General features: G+C 46.4%; 1 protein-coding gene across 2 annotated transcripts in view; it reads left to right on the top strand.

Moving 5' to 3' along the window:
* DYM (dymeclin) overlaps positions 1–27,864 on the top strand; it is a 197,806-nt gene that overhangs the window by 138,406 nt on the left and 31,536 nt on the right. For both annotated transcript variants that reach the window (XM_072133157.1, XM_072133152.1), the window contains 2 exons: positions 15,954–16,136; positions 23,345–23,458. In XM_072133157.1, the coding sequence (XP_071989258.1) occupies positions 15,954–16,136; positions 23,345–23,458 (297 nt within the window). The remainder of the gene's footprint in view (positions 1–15,953; positions 16,137–23,344; positions 23,459–27,864) is intronic.

Below are 27,864 nucleotides of genomic sequence, written 5' to 3'. Positions count from 1 at the left end.
GAAACTAAGCAGAAATCATCATAATAACAGTATAGATTTACCAGCAATATATATATACACATACACACACACATATGTATATACCGGTATACACACACACATACACTCACCGGCCACTTTATTAGGTACACCTGTCCAACTGCTCGTTAACACTTAATTTCTAATCAGCCAATCACATGGCGGCAGCTCAGTGCATTTAGGCATGTAGACATGGTCAAGACAATCTCCTGCAGTTCTCCCAAGCATCAGTATGGGGAAGAAAGGTGATTTGTGGCCTTTGAACGTGGCATGGTTGTTGGTGCCAGAAGGGCTGGTCTGAGTATTTCAGAAACTGCTGATCTACTGGGATTTTCACGCACAACCATCTCTAGGGTTTACAGAGAATGGTCCGAAAAAGAAAAAACATCCAGTGAGCGGCAGTTCTGTGGGCGGAAATGCCTTGTTGATGCCAGAGGTCAGAGGAGAATGGGCAGACTGGTTCGAGCTGATAGAAAGGCAACAGTGACTCAAATCACCACCCGTTACAACCAAGGTAGGCAGAAGAGCATCTCTGAACGCACAGTACGGCGAACTTTGAGGCAGATGGGCTACAGCAGCAGAAGACCACACCGGGTGCCACTCCTTTCAGCTAAGAACAGGAAACTGAGGCTACAATTTGCACAAGCTCATCGAAATTGGACAGTAGAAGATTGGAAAAACGTTGCCTGGTCTGATGAGTCTCGATTTCTGCTGCGACATTCAGATGGTAGGGTCAGAATTTAGCGTCAACAACATGAAAGCATGGATCCATCCTGCCTTGTATCAGCGGGTCAGGCTGGTGGTGGTGGTGTCATGGATCCATCCTGCCTTGTATCAGCGGGTCAGGCTGTTGGTGGTGGTGTCATGGATCCATCCTGCCTTGTATCAGCGGCTCAGGCTGGTGGTGGTGGTGTCATGGTGTCTTTGGGCCCCTTGGTACAACGCCACAGCCTACCTGAGTATTGTTGCTGACCATGTCCATCCCTTTATGAGCACAATGTACCCTGTAACATCTGATGGCTACTTTCAGCAGGATAATGCGCCATGTCATAAAGCTGGAATCATCTCAGACTGGTTTCTTGAACATGACAATGAGGTCACTGGACACAAATGGCCTCCACAGTCACCAGATCTCAATCCAATAGAGCATCTTTGGGATGTGGTGGAACGGGAGATTCGCATCATGGATGTGCAGCCGACAAATCTGCGGCAACTGTGTGATGCCATCATGTCAATATGGACCAGAATCTCTGAGGAGCTTCCAGCACCTTGTTGTATCTATGCCACGAAGAATTGAGGCAGTTCTGAAGGCAAAAGGGGGTCCAACCCGTTACTAGCATGGTGTACCTAATAAAGTGGCCGGTGAGTGTATATTCCCTCTTTATGCCTGACCAGTTGAGGTATAATCCATGTATGTATGTAGCGTCAAGGGACTGTCACCAGATCTTCATTTCATTGATCTACCAACCCCCTTAGGTCCGGGATGAATTCCCTTGTTTTTGTGAAGTGTCACCTGTTTACTTTAAAAAAAGAAAAAAAAAATCTCCAGTCATGTGACAGTAAGAGTCATATTTTTTGCCTGAGTTGAGTCAAGATTAGAGGCTGCGGGGGGAGAGTCACTTCACACACCTCTCATTTTGGTTCAGTAGCACCTAGAAACATTGTACTAGTGTCGTATTAGAGATCTCCTCTTTCAGCTTGTACTTCTGCGAGCTACAGATTAGAGTATGAATGGGGATGCGAGCCACGGATAACCCTGTTATGTGACTGTCTGTATCGCCCGTACTGTATATCTTGTTCTACAAATGTGAAAGATCAGATTTAAATTTTTTAACGTGACCCCAGCAGCAGATCTGTAGGTGCTCCAGGATCAAAAATCCTGCAGCCTCTAAACTTGACTCCTCTTAGAAAAATATGACTCGTTTTCACATTAATTTGGTTGAGATTTTTATTTTTATTTTTATTATAGGTGAACAGTTGAGATTTCGCATAAGAGGGAAGTCTAGAAAGGATATTTCCTCCCCTTATGGAGGGGTCTGTGAGTTTAATGGGGTAAAATCTGGTGACAGAGATCCTTTTAGGGGGTTTTGGGGGCCCACTGTGAGTTATGTAAAAGTAGAGATGACTTCTTCATATATCCACATGCTGTAATGATTTTAGGGAAGCAGTGGCTCTGATGTTCAGACCTTATCTCCCTCGCGGAGTTTCCTCCATTACCCGGAGGCTCATTTGTCTTCCCTCAGATTGATTTGTCCTGTAAGGAAGTGAAACGGCGTCATGAATATTTTTTTGTAACACACACAATCCCATAATCTGAGGGAAATGGACGTAAGAGAACTATTTAATCTGCCTGTTGTGAGCGCTATCAAGTCTCCAGGCCCTGTCTCTGCCGGCCTTCCTGTTTGTGCTACGTTGCGTTCTGTAGAAGGGCTTTCGGATAGCCCGGCAGCTTGATAGATGATACGATGGCGCAGCGTCCCGGGGAAGAGGCCGCCGGAATAATAAGCACTTCAGAGCCCGCACAAAAGCCGCTCAGTGCCTCCCAGCTCTCCCACCACTTAAAAGCCAACTATTTCGGTTCCTGCCGCTCAGAATGTTACACTAATAACCTTCTCCTGGCCTCGCGTTATATGTCTGTATAATCACATCAAAGAGCGGCGCAGGCCTCACCTGAATATCACACGTCTGTAAACCCTCCAGCTTCAGCGCTCGAGGGTCTCAGAGACACCGGTCACTTCAAGGGATCTGAGATCTCAGGATTTCTCATAGTTGTTGCTACTTTCTGTTGTGCAGGATGAAAGGAAGTTGTTGCTTCTGAATTCCGAACCACGATTTATGGATCTCCTGGTAGGTTCAGGATCCTTGTAGGGGCACAGATTTTTATTATGTCAAACATTAAAGTTATTTTTCGGCAAGACCCGGGAGGTGTGGATTAAAAAACTGCAGGCAGAAACTTTTTGGAGCATGCGGGTGTCATCTCTGAGGGATTCAGGACCACTCCATCTTCCATCTGATGAATCCCATCAGAGATCTTCTCTGTCCTGCTGGTTAGACCACATCAGGCATCATTGTTGCTAAATGGACCCAACCAGTGGGATAAAGATGATGCCTGATGGGGGGCCTAACCAGTGGGATAAAGATGATGCCTGATGGGGGTCCAACCAGTGGGATAAAGATGATGCCTGATGGGGGTACAACCAGTGGGATAAAGATGATGTCTGATGGGGGTACAACCAGTGGGATAAAGATGATGCCTGATGGGGGTACAACCAGTGGGATAAAGATGATGCCTGATGGGGGGCCTAACCAGTGGGATAAAGATGATGCCTGATGGGGGTACAACCAGTGGGATAAAGATGATGTCTGATGGGGGTCCAACCAGTGGGATAAAGATGATGTCTGATGGGGGTACAACCAGTGGGATAAAGATGATGCCTGATGGGGGGCCTAACCAGTGGGATAAAGATGATGCCTGATGGGGGTACAACCAGTGGGATAAAGATGATGTCTGATGGGGGTCCAACCAGTGGGATAAAGATGATGCCTGATGGGGGTACAACCAGTGGGATAAAGATGATGTCTGATGGGGGTACAACCAGTGGGATAAAGATGATGTCTGATGGGGGTACAACCAGTGGGATAAAGATGATGCCTGATGTGGGTCCAACCAGTGGGATAAAGATGATGCCTGATGGGGGGCCTAACCAGTGGGATAAAGATGATGCCTGATGTGGGTCCAACCAGTGGGATAAAGATGATGCCTGATGGGGGGCCTAACCAGTGGGATAAAGATGATGCCTGATGTGGGTACAACCAGTGGGATAAAGATGATGCCTGATGTGGGTCCAACCAGTGGGATAAAGATGATGCCTGATGTGGGTACAACCAGTGGGATAAAGATGATGCCTGATGGGGGTACAACCAGTGGGATAAAGATGATGTCTGATGGGGGTACAACCAGTGGGATAAAGATGATGTCTGATGGGGGTACAACCAGTGGGATAAAGATGATGTCTGATGGGGGTACAACCAGTGGGATAAAGATGATGTCTGATGGGGGTACAACCAGTGGGATAAAGATGATGCCTGATGTGGGTCCAACCAGTGGGATAAAGATGATGCCTGATGGGGGCCCAACCAGTGGGATAAAGATGATGCCTGATGGGGGGCCTAACCAGTGGGATAAAGATGATGCCTGATGGGGTCCAACCAGTGGGATAGAGATGATGCCTGATGGGGTCCAACCAGTGGGATAAAGATGATGCCTGATGGGGTCCAACCAGTGGGATAAAGATGATGTCTGATGGGGTCCAACCAGTGGGATAAAGATGATGCCTGATGGGGGCCCAACCAGTGGGATAAAGATGATGCCTGATGGGGGCCCAACCAGTGTGATAAAGATGATGCCTGATGGGGGTCCAACCAGAGGCTGGTGCTGATTCAGTATTCACCTTTGGTGATGTATTCATGTACCGAGCTTGGTTCTGCTGGTGTATTTATGTACAGAGCTTGGTTCTGCTGGTGTATTTATGTACAGAGCTTGGTTCTGCTGGTGTATTTATGTACAGAGCTTGGTTCTGCTGGTGTATTTATGTACAGAGCTTGGTTCTGCTGGTGTATTTATGTACAGAGCTTGGTTCTGCTGGTGTATTTATGTACAGAGCTTGGTTCTGCTGGTGTATTTATGTACAGAGCTTGGTTCTGCTGGTGTATTTATGTACAGAACTTGGTTCTGGTGCTGTATTCATGTACCATGCTTGGTTCTGATGCCTTATTCTTGTACCAAGCTTGGTTCTGGTGCTGTATTCCTGTACAGACTCCTCTAAATACCAGACCAAGAACCACATACTGGGCACCATCTGGCAATGTCTTTGGATCCTGATATCTGAAGGGTTTGCTGTCTCTTGTGTCTTCTTTCTGGCCAGTTACCTCTGTGATCTGCTTTGTCTCATGTGTCAGGCCTGACATATCTCCGGTGTGACCCGGCTGCACAGTGGCGGTCAGTCTAGGAAGTAGCCTGTCACCCTGACACGACACAGGGCACCGAGACACCGAGGGGGCTGTCTGCATTCCTGCGGACTAGACGGGGACTCGCTTGGACCACAATGAAGCTGAACTGCAGGATTAAACCCTCAGTAGTCCATGGGCCGGTATCGTACGTCACCGTGCACGTATCACATGTTCTGTAACGCCGTTGTGCGCATTCCCTGCCAGGAGCTTGTTCACATTCAGGTTTCCACACTTTGGCAATAAGTCTCTGAAGTTTCATTGAGATCTAACAAGTTACAGAAGTTTCTGCGGCGCTGCCACCAGCGCACATGAAGGAAGGGCTCCACGGATAATATGTTGCTAATTACGGAGAATAATTAAATTTTCTGGGATTTTTGATCCCTGTAACGGACACAAAGTACCAGGGACAGAGCAGGAATGCACAAAGCTTTCCCCATACAAACATTTATACAAGAAGGTCCTGCAGGAGAAGAGAACGACCTCTCGGGTAATTGTTATTAATCACCGGAGCCCAATGTGAATCGTCTACTTCCTATAAAGATGAATCACAGCAATGTCTCCTTCCATTTACAGTGATGCAATGATTCATAATGCCTTCAGTGTCATAAACTACAACCCCCAGCATCTCCTCACAGCCTGTGCCCGCGGTAGCTTGCATGTTTCTGTATTATAGATGTAAACTATGGCGTTGCCGCTTAAGCAATTGCCTAATATAGAAGTAAGGAAAGACAATGTATGGTCACGTCCTTAACTTGTGCCAACCACTGGAAGTGGACAATTTAAAGGGGTGTTCTAGATGGCAGCATTCATCACATGACCACTAGGTGTCACCAGAACAGGAGACTGTTTAGTCAAATGCGATAGACTCTGATTGAAACCTTAGACCCTTGCCCAGCCCAACAGGACAGATCTCAAAAATGATAAAACACCACAAACCCACCTCTCTCTTCCCAGGATAGTGTGCACAGTTACCACTCCTCTATTTAAAATATGCAGTGCTAATTTAAATATACTCCACCCAGTGCCTCCTCAGCAATTCAAAATATTATAAGTGCCTCCCCCATCCTGCTGACTTTATTTTAAAACAGAATGTAATGAGAATTTACATGTTCATGAAAACAGCATGAGAACAATGCTCTGTGTTTAAATACAGCACCAGAACCTAGCTTAGTACCTAAATACAGCACCAGAACCTAGCTCAGTACATAAATACAGCCCCAAAACCTAGCTCAGTACATAAATACAGCCCCAAAACCTAGCTCAGTACATAAATACAGCACCAGAACCTAGCCCAGTACATAAATACAGCACCAGAACCTAGCTCAGTACATAATTACAGCACCAGAACCTAGCTCAGTACATAAATACAGCCCCAAAACCTAGCTCAGTACATGAATACAGCTCCAAAACCTAGCTCAGTACATAAATACAGCCCCAAAACCTAGCTCAGTACATAAATACAGCACCAGAACCTAGCTCAGTACATAATTACAGCACCAGAACCTAGCTCAGTACATAAATACAGCACCAGAACCTAGCTCAGTACATAATTACAGCACCAGAACCTAGCTCAGTAAATAAATACAGCCCCAAAACCTAGCTCAGTACATAAATACAGCTCCAAAACCTAGCTCAGTACATAAATACAGCACCAGAACCTAGCTCTGTACATAAATACAGCACCAGAACCTAGCTCAGTACATAATTACAGCACCAGAACCTAGCTCAGTACATAATTACAGCACCAGAACCTAGCTCAGTACATAAATACAGCCCCAAAACCTAGCTCAGTACATAACTACAGCACCAGAACCTAGCTCAGTATATAACTACAGCACCAGAACATAGCTCAGTATATAACTACAGCACCAGAGCCTAGCTCAGTACATAAATACAACACCAGAACCGAGCAAAGTACCTAAATACAGCACCAGAACATAGCTCAGTACATAACTACAGCACCAGAACATAGCTCAGTACATAACTACAGCACCAGAACATAGCTCAGTACATAACTACAGCACCAGAACATAGCTCAGTACATAACTACAGCACCAGAACATAGCTCGGTACATAAATACAGCACCAGATCCTAGCTTAGTACCTAAATACAGCACCGAAACCTAGCTTGCTAACTAAATATAGCACCAGGACCTAGCTTACTACCTAAATATAGCACCAGGACCTAGCTCAGTATATAAATACAGCACCAAAAACCTAGCTCATTATATAAATACTGCACCAGAACTTAGGTCAGTATATAAATACAGCACCAGAGCCAAGCTCAGTATATAAATACAGCACCAGAACTTGGCTCAGTACATAAATACAGCACCAGAACCTAGCTCAGTATATAACTTTATCACCTTGCTGAGTCTATAAATACGGCTCCATCACCTAGCTCACTGTAGAAATACAACAAGAGAACCAAGTCTTCTTGTATAGACTGGAGCATGTAGGGCAGAGGCACCCTTCACCTTTTCAACCTCCTATCTGCAATCTCGTGGCTGTGGGAACTGGGTCATGGTGGTCGGATCTTGACCGTTCTCACATTTATCACCTCTAAAGTGAATTGGTTCTTTAAGCTTCTGGCTGGAATATTTAAGAGTAACAGATACATCCTGAGGAAAGGTTATATCTGTCAGTGAATGGAAAGTGACGGGATGTCACAAGTACATGGATCATTACTACAGAGAGAGACACTGGCGCACAACAGGTTAAATAAGACTGCACATTTTCATATCTAGCAAGCAGAGATCTTGAAAAGGTGTGGAATTACACATGTTTATACATAGGTGAGAGCTCCGTGTCCTGCAGAGGGATGGAAAGGCCCCGTAGTTTTGGATGGTCCGATATGGATCCTGCCGCCTTCTTCCGGTGGTTTCCTCGTCTTCTTACGGAAACTCCCTGAATGTTATAAAACTAAGATCAGGGCCGTCCCTTTAAGCAGCTACAAATGCCCTTAATTATCTGAAAGTGGATTTACTGTAAATTCTTCATAAAACGGAAGCTGACATCATACGACTCTGTAATTTAGGACAGAGAGTAGGTGCCAGCCCCAGCCGACACCACAGCCGGGATTATCCAGTAATTTATGAGGAGTAGGGAAGGGCAGGATTAATCATAGGCTGATAACGTCCTGGGCCCGGGTCACCAGCATCATCCTCCACAGCAAGCGGAGAAGTGTAAGGTGTAGAGAATACCGCCACATGGTGTGAATATATACTGCCGCAAGAGTGCTGTAGCTTCAGGGGCTGTTACACTGTACATGAGCACTTCCCAGCCCCCCCCCCTCCCACTTTGTGAGATTGCAGCAGGCAGGAGGAGCATGTGCTGAGGGAGCAGGGGGAGTAACAGCCTGTAAAGTTACAGCATGGAGGGGCGCTGGTACCACCACCTCCAGATTAGCATTAGCATAATTATAAAAGTTGATATTAGAAGGAATGAGACCATTCCAATATTCTCAAGAAATCCATGCTTATAATACAGGACACTGATCAGGCTATATATTCCGTTAAAGGGGTGGCCACTGAGCGTATAAGACCCTAATAGGGTCACCCATATACTGTAGTAGTTACCCAGGCCAAGTATTTGTAAGCCCCCAGGACCAGCATGTGACATGACCCACCAAGACTTTGGACTTGCATTGTTTCTGGTAACTTTATACAACTGGTAACTTGGCTCTCGTACTGATCCTTGTAAAGTTTTGTAATAGTGGCCAACCCCTTTAAATGAGTTGCCTAAAGCTCGATTGTTATTCTCTATCCATAGGATTAGGGGTCCACAATCTAATTGGGAAGGGGGGGTACCCTCAGTAGAAGAGGGGGTCGTATTCTCACTAATTCAATGAAGCGGCAGGTTCAGCACGCTGCATTCAATACTATCGGAGTGTCAGAAATTGCTGAGCACGGCACTCCGGTATCTCCATCACTTTCAGTAAATAGGGGTTTATAGTGCTGAACATGACCTGCCATTATATTCACGGGATCACTGGAGGGCCCTGGACAGTTGTCGGACCTTCATTGATCACATTGAGGATCGGAGATAACAATCAACCCCTTTAAAACACCACGCATGAGCTGATGATGACCTGTGTTCTGCAGTCGTGCGTGTGTATTTTGGGTTATGTTGAATAGTGGGTCGGTTCTGTCCAGTGGCAGCATGGTGCCGGAGGCCTAGGCGGCCGGTGACTTGTGCGTTTACCTCTTTAGCGCCCATCCCCGGCGTTTAGCTCGCATGCCATTGTGTAATTGCAGCGTTCTCCGAATGTCATTCAGCTAAAGTATTCCTCTAGTCCCCAGCACTCGGGGGGGGTTAGTGTCGGGTTTCTGCCGGAGCTGTTCTTCTATTCATCCAGCCGGTCGGACCTCCCATACAGCCCGCCAATATCAACTGTGCCCTCAAAAAGAGGTTTAACCCCAGAATGTAAGGCATTGTGCAAAATGAGAGGCGCGATTGTTAAATCCGTAACGTAATCTCTCCGGGGATGCGCGGGGACGTTCTGTCCCACTGGTTCTGTATAAAAGGAAACCTATGTACAATGCCGGACCGCCCCGCAGATTTGCACTAATCCATCTTGCACTTTTTAGTTTTCCCTTCTGCGCACCATTGTTGGGTGGGAGAATTCCTGGGAAGAAATGGCAGCCGTGTTATTTGTCCTCGGAGACTTGATGGGGTCTGAATGAGTCTATTACCCATTGATGCACTTCCACGGACTGTATAGAAATCAGCGCCGGAATCTGTTCTGTTCCCTGATACATCGTTCCAGTATTATGTAACATTTGCCGTAGAATATGAGCCTGCTATACGCCATTCACTGACTGCAAGCAGAAATACTGAAAATGGTAAAAAGGCAAAAGAAGAAAGTTTTTATGACAAAGTAGTAAAAGGGAGCCAGGAAAAACTGAAGCCAGTGTTATTTACTGTCCCTGGGGAGATGTGTAATCAGACTTTGTGTATGTTAGTAGCAGCAGGGCTGTGAAATATGGATCTATATTTCAGGATTGTACTAAAAGGGTGTGTCCTCACACTGCTGTGCTCTGTAGTCTCTCTGCAGCCAGTGTTGGACATTGTCCCTGGAGATATGCGCAATTAGACCTTTGTGTATGTTAGTAGCAGCAGGGCTGTGAAATATGGATCTATATTTCAGGATTGTACTAAAATAGTGTGTCTTCACACTGCTGTGCTCTGTGCCATTTGTTATTCTCCCTGGTCTAATATGTGTATGCTGTTCTGAGCAGCAAGACTGAAATATGGATTTACAAGATTGTACTGAGAGTATGTGCCCTCACACTGCTGTTCTCTGTGCTATCTGAAGATGGCGTTAGGTATTGTCCCTGGAGAGATGTGTAATCATACATTTGTGTATGTTGTTCGTAGCAGCAGGACTGTGAAATATGGATTGACATTCCAGGATTGTACTAAGGGGATGTGTTCTCACACTGCTGTTCTCTGTGCTACATGTAGGCAGTGTTGGGTATTGTCCCTGGAGAGATGTGTAATCATACTCTTGTGTACTTGCACAGCTGTGCTCTGTGCTCTCTGCAACAAGTGTATTCAAGTGTAATCATAGCTTTGTGTATCTTGCCAGCAGCAGCGGGACTGTAAATATGGATTCATTTCCCAGGATTGTATAAAAAGGGTCTGTCCTGACACTGCTGTGTTCTTGGCTCTCTGCAGTCAGTGTTATTCATTGTGCCTGGAGAGATGTGTAAAAGAGGCTTTGCTTCTCTCTGGAAGTGATTTCTATTGGCTGTTGAGCAGATACTATGCTGAGGTCTGGCTGTGCAGAGAGCAACTGAGCATGTGCGTCCTGCAGAACTTAGGTGGACATGCACATTGCTACACACTCTGAGCACCAGGTGGCGTCACTCTATGTAAAGTTTGTAACATCCTTCAGGCGATGTTATCTCTTGCACTGGGGTAGTTATGTATATGTTTGGGGGCACTCACTCACGTTGGGGCACTTTCCCGATGCCTACAGCTGACGGACAGCAAAGTACAATGTGAATTCTGCCTCATGTGTGATCAGACGCCTCTTCCAGATCCCCCACCCTCAGGGTTCAGGCTCTGGAGCAAATGATGCAGGATCTGGAGGACACATTGGGATGGCAGGAGAATGTTTCCAGTATGGAATGGTCGTCCATCATGTGGAGCGTTGTGGATCTTGGATGATCCCTGGAATCATGATGTCATGTAGGTATCCGAGGCTTCCAGTAAATCTGTGTAGCGGAGCCCTCCTGACCTCGGCCACCCTACAGACCTCAAGCCAGATGAGGTCACCATTGGCCTCCGCCATGACAGGTCCCCAGCATGGTCCCGGGGGCCGCAGAGCAAGGAACCTATTCACAGAGGTGACTGCTCCGCCGCTCCATGACGGAATCTTCACATCTTTTTCGGAAAAATCTTGTTCCTATTTCGGGCCGCGTTTCCGATAATTCATCATTAGTCGCCAAACACAAGGGAAGCCGGGGTGTCCCGTCCTCCACCTCTAACGTAATGTGGCTCCGGCCAATATTTGTCTGTCTGCAGGAAGATGGGGCGAGGCCGCTTTTATATTTAGTTTCGCCTTTAGACTCGTACGAGGGATTTCTAAGAACGTGCCCACAGGCGGATTATTTATATTGTCAGCGTGCGACTACATGAGCCGAGAGGATCTATGGAAAGCACCCGCACATACAGCAAGTGTCTGCACGTACCCGACCCTTCTTGCAGGGAACCTACCTTACAGTGAGTGGTGGAGCGGTAGAGCATTATACAACCAAAAAAGTACACAGTTATCTATCCCCTGTTTTGTTATATACTGTCTCCCCCCTGCTCCCTCTGCAATTCCCCCTCCCCGTGCTCCCTCTGCCATTCCCCCTCCCCCTGCTCCCTTGGCATTTTGCCCTCCCCCTGCATGATGTAATCTCGCACTGTGGAAGGAGGAAGTGCTCATGCACAGTGTAACAGCCTGTGAAGCTACAGCAGGGAGGCGCACTGGTAATGCCCCTTATAGCCCTTCAGGCTCATTAGCATAATTATATAAGTTGATTTTAGAAGGGAGGAGGCCATGGATAACACATATAAGATGATCACCACAGTCACAGTGCCTGGATCTATTAGGAAGTGATGGTAGATTTCCCTTAAATAACAAAACCCCTTCAAGACTATGTTTCCACATAAATAAATTCTCCACAAATACATTTTTTGTAGGTGTACAAGCCAGATGTGGCGCTTCTCTTTTTGTCCCTATACTAGATTTTATTTTTTTTTAATACTCTTTTTTTGTGTCTAGTTTAGAGGCTGCACGGAGAGTCTTGTCCTATCTGTGGATCTGTAGCACCTAGAAACATTATTTTGGTGTCCTATTTGAGATAAGAATCTGCTCGTTCAGATGGCGTCAAGCTTGTGGTTCTGTGAAGTGCAGAAGCAGAGATACAGGCAGGTAAAGACATAGCTGCCGCTAAAAATTTAGTTTAATTACTGCCTTTATCTCCAGGTCACATAATCCACAAGCCTGATGCCATCTGAAAGAAGAAATTCTTATCTTTAATTTGACACCAGCATGTTTGTAGGTGCCATAGAACTCACAATAGGGGCGTCTGAAGTGACACTCCCCGTGCAGCCTCTAAACCTGACTCATCTCAGGTAAAATATGACTTTGGAGATTTTTTGTAGGTGAACGGGGGAAATTTCACAGGTAATTCTAGAAAGGACATTTCATACCCGTACTGAGGGGAGCTGGGAGTTTAAAGGAAACCTACCATTTAGAATGGCGGGGGTAAGCTGTAAGTACCGAGCACCAGCTCAGGGTGAGCTCAGGGTGAGCTGGTGCCGGTACTTACTTTTGTTAGTGTTATAAACCGCGGTATCGCGGTTTTAACACTTTTTAAACTTTAGAGCAGGAGAGGCTTCGGCGCTGCGTGCGCCTACATAGGAAATAGCGGAGATGTTGCGCGCGCACGGTCGCGTGCAGCGCTGAAGCCTCTCCTGCTCTAAAGTTTAAAGAGTGTTAAAACCGCGGTACCGCTGTGTATAACACTAACGAAAGTAGGTACCGGCACCAGCTCACCCTGAGCTCACCCTGAGCTGGTGCTCGGTACTTACAGCTTACCCCTGCCATTCTAAATGGTAGGTTTCCTTTAATGCGGTAAAATCTAGTTAGAGGTTCCCTTTAAGACCCTTAATGTATGTCAGTGGAGGAGGATTGTGACCTCTGCTTTTAGAGGGTTCCTAGAGGCCTTTTTTTTTAATTTTTACTTTACTTTTATAATATTTTCTCTAAAGTTTCACAAAATTCAAGGGACAATAATATTGGACACTTCCCAGACCCCTGCACGGCACATCTTTACGCTCCGTCCTGCAGTACATGGCATCATTTGCAGTCTAGATCATCATTACAAGATCTCTACTTTCCCAGGCGACGGATCTCTCCGCCGGGCTTCACAACCCAATGACCCGCAGCGTCCAGGAATGTGGTGACCCGAGGTGTACAGCGCCACTTCCGCTCAGTGCCAGTCAGCTAGTAAATGTGCTGAAAGCCGCGGCCTGCCAGGTTCCTGCTATAATGTACACAAGGCTCCGGCTTAGACAAACACAGCAAAAAAAGCCATAAGAATTGCAGGAATTCCAGCAGAGAGACACCCATTCATTTGGTGCAGCTGTGTCGGTGCTGCCAGACCCGGGCCCAGGGAGGCTGGTGCCACGCACTGAAGCCCTGATTGCTATTTGTTTTCAGTCTTGTGTTGCACTTGGCTCTCGCTTAGCAGAGCCCATTATTCCGCGAGAGAAAATTACTTTTATCTCATTGTGAGAGGCCTGATTGTTTCCTCCTCCTCACTGTACTATGTCAGAGCGTCCAAACAAATGTGTCTGCCGGCTCCGTGACCATTAATTCCAGCGCCACATCGCCGGCAGATATATGATACCGGGAGGGCAGTGGACCCTGTTATGTGACTGCATTTCCCTTTCCAAAAAAAAATCAAAGAAATCCCCCAAGTCCCGGAGTCGTTGTCTTCCGGCACATTGTGAAATGTTCCGCTTTTGTTTCTGGACGATATCTGCCGCTGACCGCCATATGGTGCCGGCACAAAGGTCAGGCTGATCCGAGTGATTTTTGGGTGGGAGGGTGAGATTTATATGACTTGGCTAGGCAGACTATAGCTTTGGCACCATGAAAGTGACCCAGATAGTGAATGTTGGGTCACCAACATCACATTGACGATATAGGGCACCATCCCTATGCATAACATGTCCATAATGGAGCACATTTACTTACCTGTCCTGTTGACGCCGCCGATCCAGAATGTCCGACAAGGATTCGGAGCTGCAGCGATTCACTAAGATCGTGCGCCCGATATCCTGCATGTGTCGCTTCCCTGCTCAGGTCCACCGGAGTTCTCCTTCTTCTTCCCGGTGCATGTAAGTGCTGATCTTGCGACACAATTTTGAAAGTTAAATTCCGCGGTTTATCCAAATCAGTCGGGTTGTCCTACCACACAACCCCGCCGATTTGTGTCACATGAAAGCCGGCGCAGATGCGCCACAATCCGATTGTGTGCGCCAAAAACCCAGTGCAATTCATGGCAATTTGGAAATATTTGGGAAACCCGACGGAAATGCATCCGACGGACCCTTTGGAAATGTGCCCCAATAACTAAAATCTGCAGATAATACACAGCCACTAGTAGTAATCTCAATCACTGTATCATACACAGGATGTTGGTTACACTATGGTTTGGCACCACGGATCAGCAGGGATGATGGTAGAATAGTCAAGTTCCGCATAGGGCAGAGGTCGTACTGCAATCCCGAAGGGTAAAAGATACTCCTCTTAACATCTTTGAGGGGTATTTTTACTCTATTACAAGCTGGAATGAACATGAAGAGACCTGACAAAGGGAGATGGGAGAAAATCGCTACGGAATATGATGGCGCTATAAAGCAAGAGAAACAATATAGCTGGCCTCCTCTAACAAGGGAGTTTATGTGATGTGGTATGACCATAGAGTAGAGCTAATCTACATTGTGTTAAATTAAAAAAAAAAAAAATAGAGCAGGGCAGGTTGCCTTGGACTATTGTGTTGCATCCTCCTCATCAGTGCAAGGCACTGTAGTTTTAGATGACATAGACACAACTCTTATGCAGATAGTCAGAGGTGGATGCAGAAAAAGCTCCAGGGAGTGCAAATGAGCATTCAAATTTGTCAACCAAATTGGAAACTTCTGCTTAGAGTTTCTTGCCCCTCATCAGCGCAGAACAGGGTAATATATGGTTGAATATGTTACCTTAGATAAAGCTCTTGTTGTGGAAAGTCGGCAGCATATGAAGACTTATTTAGGGAGAATGCCTCGTGGGAAAAATCGTGCATATAGGCTCCAATCAACCAAATATGGAAATGATCTGTTTCCATTTTCTGCTCTTCATCAGTACATAGCAGGTTGAATGAGTTACCTTGGATACATCTCTTGCTGTAGGGACACCACAGCATATGCTCCATGGGAAAATAGTGTAAAAATAGGCTGCAATCAACCGAAACTAAAAATGACCTGTTTCAAGTTTCTCGCCCCTCATCAGTACATAGTAGGGTAATATATCGTTGAATGTGTTGCCTTCGATACAACTATTGTTGTAGGGACACAACACTGTAAGGAGACTTATTTAAAGAGGATTCCCCATGGGAAAAATTGTATGCAAATAGGCTCCAATCAATCAAATAAGAAACTCATCTGTTTCACAGTTATTGCCCCTCATCAGTACAGAGCAGGGTAGTATATGGCTGGATGAGTTCCTTAGATCATGCTTTTCCCTTTACCATTAATTATTTTGTCATTGATTAACATTTTAACATTTTGTTCTGTTTCTAACATTTTTACAGTTATTAGAGCTGTTCTTTACCTTCCTGTTTTGTGTCTAACTTATATCATTTGTGTTGTTGACGCAGGCACAAGACCTGAACGTGATTGAGGAAGTGATCCGAATGATGCTGGAGATCATCAACTCCTGCCTGAGCAATTCTCTCCACCACAACCCCAACCTGGTGTACGCCTTGCTGTACAAGCGGGAGCTCTTCGAGCAGTTTCGGAGTCACCCATCCTTCCAGGATATTATGCAGAATATAGATATGGTAAGTGCAGTCATATGGCAGTGTTATTCCTGCCAACCTATCACCAGGGACCTCATTTTCACTGAAGACAGGTTTAAAAAGCCCATTACAGCTACATTGCAGATCTGCCTTTCTGCTTTCTCTAGGCATTTGCATTACAATATAATTGTGTGTTATAACTTACCTTGCACCCTGACAGGATCCTCTGTGTAGTCCCAGGGGTTGGGCTTTGGTTTGGATGCATCTCCAAAAACAACATGGGACTTGTCTGTGCTGCTCAGCTCTTAGCCCCCACCTTTGTGCTCCTGTACAGCTTCTCCCTCCTTCTCCTTCACAGAGCTCACAGCCTGGTGAGCTGACATCAGTGGGGGTGGGAGGAGCTGTACAGGAGCACAAAGGTGGGGGCTGAGAGCTGAGGAGTCTGCAGCGCAGACAAGTCACATGTTGTTTTTTGAAATGCATCCAAACCAAAGCTCAACCCCTGGGACTACACAGAGGATTCTGTCAGGGTGCAAGGTAAGTTATAACACACAATTATATTGTAATGCAAATGCTTAGAGAAAGCAGAAAGTCAGATGTGCAATGCAGCTGTAATGGGCTTTGCAACCTGTCTTTAGTGAAAATGGGGTCCCTGGTGACAGGTTCCCTTAAACTTTAATCATGCAGATAAACCAGAGAGCTACAAAATGACCTCCTTCCCCTTCTTCTGCTCTGTTGTTCCTGGTTTTCCTTCTATTATTCTACTCATGAAGCAGGCGGAGCTGGATGAGCATTTAAGGATAACCCCCTCACTCCATCATTATCTACTTTGCCATTAGGTAGCAATATTTGCATATAAATATCTATACACACCCGTAAGGCTGATCCTTGTGCCGTATATGAACCCATCTTGACAGCGGCGCCATAACCTCTGCCAGCAGCTGCCTGAACCCAGCGGCCCTTGCGTCAGAGGCGATGCCCAGACCACAGGCAGATGTTTCCTCCGCTCAGCCCTGGCTTCACTTGTCGTCGTTTTCTTGGAATTCGCCCTCCAAGCGAGTTGTCGATCTGTAGTATGAAAGCGATGAAACCACAAAGCAGGGGAACGTCTAATCTGGCGGCAAATTGGTAGTCACTAAAAATCTACCATATCGACAATAATTCATGAAAATTGTCTAAAAGAAAGTAATATAATATAACAATATGCTGGATCAAAACCAACCATCAAGTTCCTTGGTTTATCTTGGAGATTTTTTTTTGGGGGGGGGACGGAATAACAAAGATTATTTTTTTCGGACTATAGTACACACCTTACTATAATACATTACTATTATAATAATCAGGTGTTATATAATAATAATATAACGCCAGATTTAGTATACTTAACACCAGTTAAAACAACCATGTTGGCCATGCACTGCACACACAGCTCTGCTACATTCATTCACTCATACACAGCTATGCTATGTCTATACTCTCACACACAGCTCCGCTACATCCATTCAAATACACACAGCTCTGCTACGTTCATTCACTCATACACAGCTGTGCTATATCTATACACTCACACACAGCTCCGCTACATCCATTCACATACACACAGCTCTGCTATATTCATACACTCATACATAGCTATGCTATATCTATACACTCACACAGAGCTCCGCTACATCCATTCACATACACACAGCTCTGCTACGTTCATTCACTCATACGCAGCTATGCTATATCTGTACACTCACACACAGCTCCGCTACATCCATTCACATACACACAGCCCTGCTATATTCATACACTCATGCACCGCTCTGCTACATCCATGCACACAGCTCCGCTACATCCATACACGGCACTGATACATTTGTTCATGCACACACAGCACTGCTACATCCATACACAACTCTACTACACCAATTTATTCACACTCACTTATAAAATAGTCAGTAGTACATTTATCAAAATTTTAAAAAATCATATTTTTAAAATAATAAATGTAAATATTTGCATAGAATAATGAATGCAAAAGAAAAAATAAGAATAAATACAATGTAACCCGTCCTGATAGGTGCGAGCAGTGCGGAGTATAGGACAGACAGTCCTTACACATGGAGGTGGCGGCTGAGTGAAGCTTCTCTGGTTTTTGTGTTTACCATCAAGCCAAATGCGTCCAGCCGGCGGGTGAGGCCTCCTCTCCTGCGAGCCTCACGTCTCCTCTTTGTGTCTCCGTCCTTTGAACTGGATCCACTTGGGTCCGTCTCATCTGCACCAGTCCATATACTTTCTGCTATTATCGTTGTACCTTGTGTTCTGACTTCTCTGCCGTCCTCTCCTGCCCCTGTGTACAAAGGAAATGTATTCAGTGTTCTAGGTCTGATTATAAAGTGACACATTATATAATCCCTCATATAAACTGCTGTATAATAAAGCCATGAGTCCTCATGTATGTAGTGTAATGTATCATCCGAGTCATCTTCATGGCCTCCACCGCAAGCAACCGTGTAACTACTACATGCCATCCATTAACACTATAGGGATACAAAAGATACATCCTGTATTATACTCCAGAGCTGCACTCACTATTCTGCTATTGGTGCAGTCACTATGTACATACATGACATTACTTATCCTGTACTGATCCTGAGTTACATCCTGTATTATACCCCAGAGCTGCACTCACTATTCTGCTGCTGGTGCAGTCACTGTGTACATACATGACATTACTTATCCTGTACTGATCCTGAGTTACATCCTGTATTATACCCCAGAGCTGCACTCACTATTCTGCTGCTGGTGCAGTCACTGTGTACATATATGACATTACTTATCCTGTACTGATCCTGAGTTACATCCTGTATTATACCCCAGAGCTGCACTCACTATTCTGCTGCTGGTGCAGTCACTGTGTACATACATGACATTACTTATCCTGTACTGATCCTGAGTTACATCCTGTATTATACCCCAGAGCTGCACTCACTATTCTGCTGCTGGTGCAGTCACTGTGTACATACATGACATTACTTATCCTGTACTGATCCTGAGTTACATCCTGTATTATACCCCAGAGCTGCACTCACTATTCTGCTGCTGGTGCAGTCACTGTGTACATACATGACATTACTTATCCTGTACTGATCCTGAGTTACATCCTGTATTATACACCGGAGCTGCACTCACTATTCTGCTGCTGGTGCAGTCACTGTGTACATACATGACATTACTTATCCTGTACTGACCCTGAGTTACATCCTGTATTATACCCCAGAGCTGCACTCACTATTCTGCTGCTGGTGCAGGCACTGTGTGCATACATGACATTACTTATCCTGTACTGATCCTGAGTTACATCCTGTATTATACACCGGAGCTGCACTCACTATTCTGCTGCTGGTGCAGTCACTGTGTACATACATGACATTACTTATCCTGTACTGACCCTGAGTTACATCCTGTATTATACCCCAGAGCTGCACTCACTATTCTGCTGCTGGTGCAGGCACTGTGTGCATACATGACATTACTTATCCTGTACTGATCCTGAGTTACATCCTGTATTATACTCCAGAGCTGCACTCACTATTCTGCTGCTGGTGCAGTCACTGTGTCCATACATGACATTACTTATCCTGTACTGATCCCGAGTTACATCCTGTATTATACTCCAGAGCGGCACTCACTATTCTGCTGCTGGTGCAGTCACTGTGTACATACATGACATTACTTACCCTGTACTGATCCTGAGTTACATCCTGTATTATACTCCAGAGCTGCACTCACTATTCTGCTGCTGGTGCAGTCACTGTGCACATACATGACATTACTTATCCTGTACTGATCCTGAGTTACATCCTGTATTATACTCCAGAGCTGCACTCACTATTCTGCTGCTGGTGCAGTCACTGTGCACATACATGACATTACTTATCCTGTACTGATCCTGAGTTACATCCTGTATTATACTCCAGAGCTGCACTCACTATTCTGCTGCTGGTGCAGGCACTGTGTGCATACATGACATTACTTATCCTGTACTGATCCTGAGTTACATCCTGTATTATACTCCAGAGCTGCACTCACTATTCTGCTGCTGGTGCAGTCACTGTGTCCATACATGACATTACTTATCCTGTACTGATCCCGAGTTACATCCTGTATTATACTCCAGAGCGGCACTCACTATTCTGCTGCTGGTGCAGTCACTGTGTACATACATGACATTACTTACCCTGTACTGATCCTGAGTTACATCCTGTATTATACTCCAGAGCTGCACTCACTATTCTGCTGCTGGTGCAGTCACTGTGCACATACATGACATTACTTATCCTGTACTGATCCTGAGTTACATCCTGTATTATACTCCAGAGCTGCACTCACTATTCTGCTGCTGGTGCAGTCACTGTGTACATACATGCCATTACTTATCCTGTACTGATCCCGAGTTACATCCTGTATTATACTCCAGAGCTGCACTCACTACTCTGCTGCTGGTGCAGTCACTGTGTACATACATGACATTACTTATCCTGTACTGACCCTGAGTTACATCCTGTATTATACCCCAGAGCTGCACTCACTATTCTGCTGCTGGTGCAGTCACTGTGTACATACATGCCATTACTTATCCTGTACTGATCCCGAGTTACATCCTGTATTATACTGGGCTGTGGTGTAGCCATCTAGGCAGACCCAACATATGACCCAATCACAGTCTTTCCTTTGTAGTCGGCTCCCAGTGCAGTGAATAGGTATAGGTGAATTGGGTGTAGCTGCCCTATTGGTTATATTTTTGGACTCCTCTTATCCCTGACATAAAACAAGACAAGAATAAGTTTCAGGTTTTTACCATGTTATTTTTCCTTTTCTATACATTTGTTACACTTGTGTTGTGTAACCCTGGATACATGACACCCATCACTTTCATCCCCAGCAGAAAATCTGGTAATTCTTCCTTAATGCAGCTTAAAACCGCAGCAGACGCCTGGACCTGGGAAATGTTTGTCAGCTTTTCATGTAGAGGGGAGCGCGGATCCGTGTCATGGAGGAAGCCCGGCCCGTCTGGAGCTTAGATATGTGACACCGCAGGAGATCTGCTGACATTACCTTACTGTCCCATTTATGTGCAATGTCACAACCAGACCCTAAAATATACGGGGTGAGCAATCTCATCACTGGAAACCCTCAAATGAGATGCGCAGATCGTATTAATGGACTTCACCCAGAGGAATTACCATATTTTTCAGACTATAAGATGCACTTTGCCATAAGACGCACCCCAGAGATGGTCATCCAAAAATAGGAAAAATATATTGGACACCAATTAACAATTCCCTGTAACATGGCACAGCACACACACATTTACTACATCTATTCATTTACACACCGCTCTTCTACATCCATTCACAAACTACTCTGCTACATCCAATCACACACTGTTCTTCTACATCCATTCACACACAGCTCTGCTACATCCATTCACACACAGCTCTGCTACATCCATTCACACACAGCTCTGCTACATCCATTCACACACTGTTCTTCTACATCCATTCACTCACAACTGTGCTACATCCATTCATAAACTACTCTGCTACTTCCATTCACACACTGTTCTCTTACATCCATTCACACACAACTCTGCTTCATCCATTCACACACAGCTCTGCTACATCCATTCACACACAGCTCTGCCGCATCCATTCACACACAGCTCTTCCGCCTGCATTCACACACAACTCTGCCGCATCCATTCACACACAGCTCTGCCGCATCCATTCACACACAGCTCTGCCGCATCCATTCACACACAGCTCTGCTACATCCATTCACACACAGCTCTGCCGCATCCATTCACACACAGCTCTTCCGCCTGCATTCACACACAGCTCTTCCGCCTGCATTCACACACAACTCTGCCGCATCCATTCACACACAGCTCTGCCGCATCCATTCACACACAGCTCTGCTACATCCATTCACACACAGCTCTGCCGCATCCATTCACACACAGCTCTTCCGCCTGCATTCACACACAGCTCTTCCGCCTGCATTCACACACAACTCTGCCGCATCCATTCACACACAGCTCTGCCGCATCCATTCACACACAGCTCTGCTACATCCATTCACACACAGCTCTGCCGCATCCATTCACACACAGCTCTTCCGCCTGCATTCACACACAGCTCTTCCGCCTGCATTCACACACAACTCTGCCGCATCCATTCACACACAGCTCTGCCGCATCCATTCACACACAGCTCTGCCGCATCCATTCACACACAGCTCTGCTACATCCATTCACACACAGCTCTGCCGCATCCATTCACACACAGCTCTTCCGCCTGCATTCACACACAGCTCTTCCGCCTGCATTCACACACAGCTCTTCCGCCTGCATTCACACACAACTCTGCAGCATCCATTCACACACAGCTCTGCCGCATCCATTCACACACAGCTCTGCCGCATCCATTCACACACAGCTCTGCCGCATCCATTCACACACAGCTCTGCCGCATCCATTCACACACAGCTCCGCCGCATCCATTCACACACAGCTCCGCCGCATCCATTCACACACAGCTCCGCCGCATCCATTCACACACAGCTCCGCCGCATCCATTCACACACAGCTCCGCCGCATCCATTCACACACAGCTCCGCCGCATCCATTCACACACAGCTCCGCCGCATCCATTCACACACAGCTCCGCCGCATCCATTCACACACAGCTCCGCCACATCCATTCATTTACACACAGCTCCGCCGGATCCATCTTTTCGGTCACATACCTCTTGCTACATACACTCACTCACACGAACACGCAGTACTGCTACATCCATTCACAGCTCTTCTTCGTTCCCAGTCCGAGCTGCGACCTCTTCTCCTGCCCCATCCCCTGGCAGCATGAAATAGAAATAGGACCTTGCAGCGGTCCTCATGTTGGGACACCCGGGAGACCTTCACCAGATCTCTATTACAGCGGTCAGGAGGGTCTGGCAGTGCTGGATCCTTCTGACCTTCACACTATAAGGCGCAAGGTTTTTTCCTGTGAAAAGTCTGAATTTGTGAGTACTTTATTAACGTCAGTCTTGGGGCTTGTTCACATTGCCTTATGGATCGCTCAGTTTTGTTAGTGTTTCCAATGAGGAGCATGAACCCTCTGCTGTGCCGGGGGGGCTGGTGCTATAGCGTTCCTATAGCCGAGTCTACAATATGTTTTACCTACTTCTCATGTGCCTTACAGGTCATCGGCTTCTTCAGTTCTCGCCTGGAGCAGGCCGGATCCGACCTCTCGGTGGAACGAGTCCTGGAGGTCATCAAACAAGGCGCAGTGGCGCTGCCCAAAGACCGACTCCGGGTAAGCGACATGCACCGCCCATCATCAGGGGCTACAAAGTAACCAAATAGAACCTGTTCCGTAAACATCCCTGATTTAGGTTTCCGCACCAGAAAAAACAAATTTTTTTAGACTTGTGAACATTTCGTATTGTATTATTAGTACTTGGTGTTTTATATTAATCCGGGGATTGGATGTGCAGCCATAGATGTGTCTGGGGTTTGCTATTACACGGTGCGGGGCTCATGTAGTGATGCGTCCCAGGCCGGGGACAGCAACTGCAGATATTTCGGTCTCGCACCTACGTGCCGCAGCTTGTTTAATGGGGAGCGTTATTTGTGTAGCTATGCCTTTGTTGTTAATGGAGGCAGCACATAACTGGAGTTTTACTGCGGCCCGACAATGTAACAGCAAGAATAGATCCTTCTTCTACTGCTAATAAGTCACGCTTCTCCCCAATTACCAGCAATACCTACACCCACCCTGCTAGGAAGGTCATGTCATGTCCCAGAAACCACCCCCTCCATCCCGGAGAAATCTTACCATACATACATACAGGGCAAAAAATATTATACCCTGCAAAGGATGAGTGTTCCAGCATAATAACACCCCCACGGGCCCCATGCGTACAATCGTGTGCTCGCCAGGGCCGGAATCGCGTCATAGCACACGTTCAGGTGATGTAGGGAAGAGACAGGGGGACTCAGGGGGCCGCAATCGAGATATAGGACAGTGTGTGCTCAAAACACCATACACCACAATGGCGGCCGTGATCTGGTTCGGCCAGATCACACCCACCATTGCATGGGGCCTTAAAGGGAGACTCCCAGGTCCCAAATCTCCCCTAAAGTAAAAGCAGAATTGTATAGCTGCCTTCATAAGCTTTCCAGACTTATCTTCCCCGTTTCCCTGCAATCTGCCGTTGAAGGGAAAAAATATGTATAATCTTTATGCAAATTAGCTTCTTGGTGCACCAGGGGCGGGGCCTCTCCCGTTTTGGCCTTTTTCTACACCTTCTTTCTGTAATGGGCCAGTCATTGTGTTAAAGGGCAGTGCCTGAGAGAGCTAGGCAGTGGGGAAAGAAGAAAACGGATTACCCCATGAGCAGGGGTATTAATGCATTAAAGGACATCTACCACCAGAATGGAGGACTGTAAACCAAGTACATTTACACGACCCCTCTGGCAGGATCTGCTCTTCTTTTAGCTTCTTATGTCCGTGTTTTTAAAAATAAAAGGCTTTACAAATGATGCAAATGAGTCTTTTTTGTAAAAAAAAACAAGGCATAAGAAGCTAAAAGAAGGGCAGATCCTGCAAGAGGGGGTGCACACCAGTATGTCAGTGTGCTTGGTTTATAATAGTTCATCCTGGTGGTAGATTTTCTTTAATTATAAGAGGTGGGAGTCCTCCTTTGGCCGGGTTTCTTGCAGTTAGGCCTCATTCACACTGCCGCATGGGGGACGTATGTACGGCCGATATACTTCCCCCATTGACGGCAATGGGCACACGGCGCCCTACGGGAGTGGTACGGTGCCGCACGTGTCCTATTTTTTCACGGCATACGGCGCCATGCGCCATGTATCCCTATGGAAAGGGGGGGGTGAACAGCGCTCTCCTCCTCTCCCCGCACGCTGCTGTGTGCCCACCGTGCATAGAGGGTCTCCTGGTCTGGAGGACCTGTCCTGCATTTCACAGACTATACATTGGTATGAACAGACAATGTGTAATGCCTTATGTGTCCTGCAGTGGCGCTGCTGGGAAATTGATCACTTGCCGCCAGGTTTCCTCACTGATTATAACTGATCACTGCTTACCTATCAAGGGGCTACTTACAATTCGACCATCCCTTGAAGGGTGGGGGATTTTGGGGGTAGGTGCTCCTGTCATCCGGTTGGTAAATTCTACACTAATTCTCCATACGCTGCTGACTTTCACCTGAACTTGTTTTTCACCTTCTATTTCTGGATTTGTAAAGGATTGAAAGGAGCCGCCTGGTTATTGGCCTCCATTGTGCCGGCACCTACCATGGTGCACACAAACCTCTCCATATTACATCTAATGGGAAACCTTCCTGTGTCACACATGACGGTTCTTGTTTATGATCATGTTATTGTTTTTTATACTTTTTTTTTTTATGTCCTAAATGTGAAACCTTCCCATCATGCCTTAGAGTGACGTATGAATTTGCTATCCTCTATGCTGTGGGAGGAGCTTGTTATTTGAGCACTTTGTCATGTCGGACCCTATATGACCAGTACGGGCTCCTATGTACCCAGTCTAGTCCATGTACTATAAGTAAATCAGAATTCACGTTGCCCGTGAATGTGACTGAGCTGCAGTACCACACTCAGCCACATGGCGCAGTGTGACGGGAGCTTGTTGCTCCAACCCCTCAATCCTGCTGATCGATAAGAGCGCCACGAATCAGACCCCACCTTCTCAGAACGCTCTAAAGTGACCCCTATAATGGGTTAGTCTATACTCCCGGCCCCTGCGTGCTCCTCCAGGCTTTGCTATCTGCTTTGTAGAGGAAGAGCGGCTCTGTCTCGCTCTTATCACAGGGTTTCATGGAGCGGTTAGCCCGGAGATAGCCGCCGCCGCCTCTGCGAGAGCCGGGAATGTTATCCTGGACGCCGCTTATCAGCTGGGAGCCGAGGGTTTTGGTTTCACTCCATAAACCTCCCTTGATGTGGACATGTACATATTAATGTTATTTATTTAGGGAGCCTTCAGCTCGGGTCTCACGGACGTTTGGGCTTCTTTATTTATTTCTTGTTTTTCTGATGAATACTGAAAGCGTCTTCTCCGTCCTCTTCCATATGCATTAAGGCTGGAGGAGAGGTCGTGGTTTATGGATGAGGAGGCTCGGAGGTCACAGGGGAGGAATCGGGATGTTTTTTCCGTGTATCGACCTCTTGTAAACATTGACATTTTTCTGATAAGATTTTGTCTTATCCTTTAAAGGGAAAGCTGCAGAGAGTGTTAAGTATTGTCCCTGGAGAACTGTGTAATCACTCCTTTGTGTAGGCTAGGACAGGACTGAGAAAAGGCAAGTTATAATGCAGCTCTGCAAGGGCTCTGGGCGGGACTATCAGCCTGAAGAGCTTTCTGCTCTCTGCACCGAGCTGCTCCACAACCCCTCCCCTCCACTACAAGTCAGGATTTTGGTGGGATACCCCCCCCCCCCTTCCATAGGTCATGAGGTCCAAAGAATGGATCGGAAAGTAGGACTTGCACGCTGCTGCTCTATTCACTGTCTGTGGTCCTGACGGAGGTAGCTGAGCATGGCGCTCAGCACTCTCCTCCAGTGCCATAGAGACACCACGCCATTCTGTTAATTCAGGGCACACAACCTACCCCCTTCCTCATGATTGGGGACCCCCACTGATCAGAAAGTTATTGACTGACTGTGCATAATTGAGGACAAGGAATAAGATAGTCCTTTATTAATCCCACAGTGGGGAAATTCCCAACCAGCTGATTGGTGGGCTGTCATCACCTGGTCCAGGCACCCCCTTTAAGGGTACAATAAGTGTAGAGGATAATACAAGGGAACAGAAATTTCTGATGATTTGGGGGGTTTATCTGCTAGTTTTGGAAGTTGGGTTTCAGCATCTCTTTGTCTTACTGCAGACAAGTCGGAAGGAGAGAGGCTCCTGCTGCAGCCAGTTGTTCTACAACCCGATTGCCGAAAGTCCTTTATGTATATTCACCTCCAAAGCCAAATTCTGCATTGTAAACTAGAAGCCAAAGTATTAAAATGTCACTCGCGCTCCCACAATGCACTGCTGTCTGATGGTAAAAAAGGCGGCAGAATTCTGTGCAGCTTTGGATGTGAACAGAGAAGAAACATCAACATAATAAAAGCAGGAATTTTCCGCCTCCCCCCGGTGGTGTGTGCATGTCTCCATCTAATCTCCTGTCCCTGGATGTACACATGTCCCTGTATTTATAGATTTACTAGATGCAGGCGGTGACCCGGGGCAGGAGAAGATGGAAGCCTCAGCCGCTCTCTCTTTAATGTTTGAGACGCGGAGCTGTAAATCGCTGCCCTCTCTCTCTCTTTATCGCCGCGGGATGCGTAAGTCGTGTGCGACGCGTCTCCAGGCACGCCATTATAAATAACAACATATTGCTTCTTCGTTATTCAGCGCTACATAGTAGGCGGCTCCTGACGTGAGGGGCTTCTTGTTTGTGACAGATATTTACGGTAAGCGCATCCAGTTTATAGGTCGCTTTCATCTTCCCCAGGCCTGGAAATTATTACCAAATGTGACCCGAAATATATAGAACAAGACACGCCATTCATGGAGGGGGGAGACATTGTAACCACAACCACAACGGAGTCTGCCTGATACACTGTAACAAACTATCAGGAATTAGATTTGGGTGCTGGGTTTTGTTTTATATTCTGTTTTTTGTGAAAA

The sequence above is a fragment of the Engystomops pustulosus genome, chromosome 1 (assembly GCF_040894005.1).
Source record: "Engystomops pustulosus chromosome 1, aEngPut4.maternal, whole genome shotgun sequence".
Taxonomy (NCBI): domain Eukaryota; kingdom Metazoa; phylum Chordata; class Amphibia; order Anura; family Leptodactylidae; genus Engystomops; species Engystomops pustulosus.
Note: the sequence above shows the minus strand (reverse complement) of the source record. Positions and strands in the feature narration are given on the sequence as shown.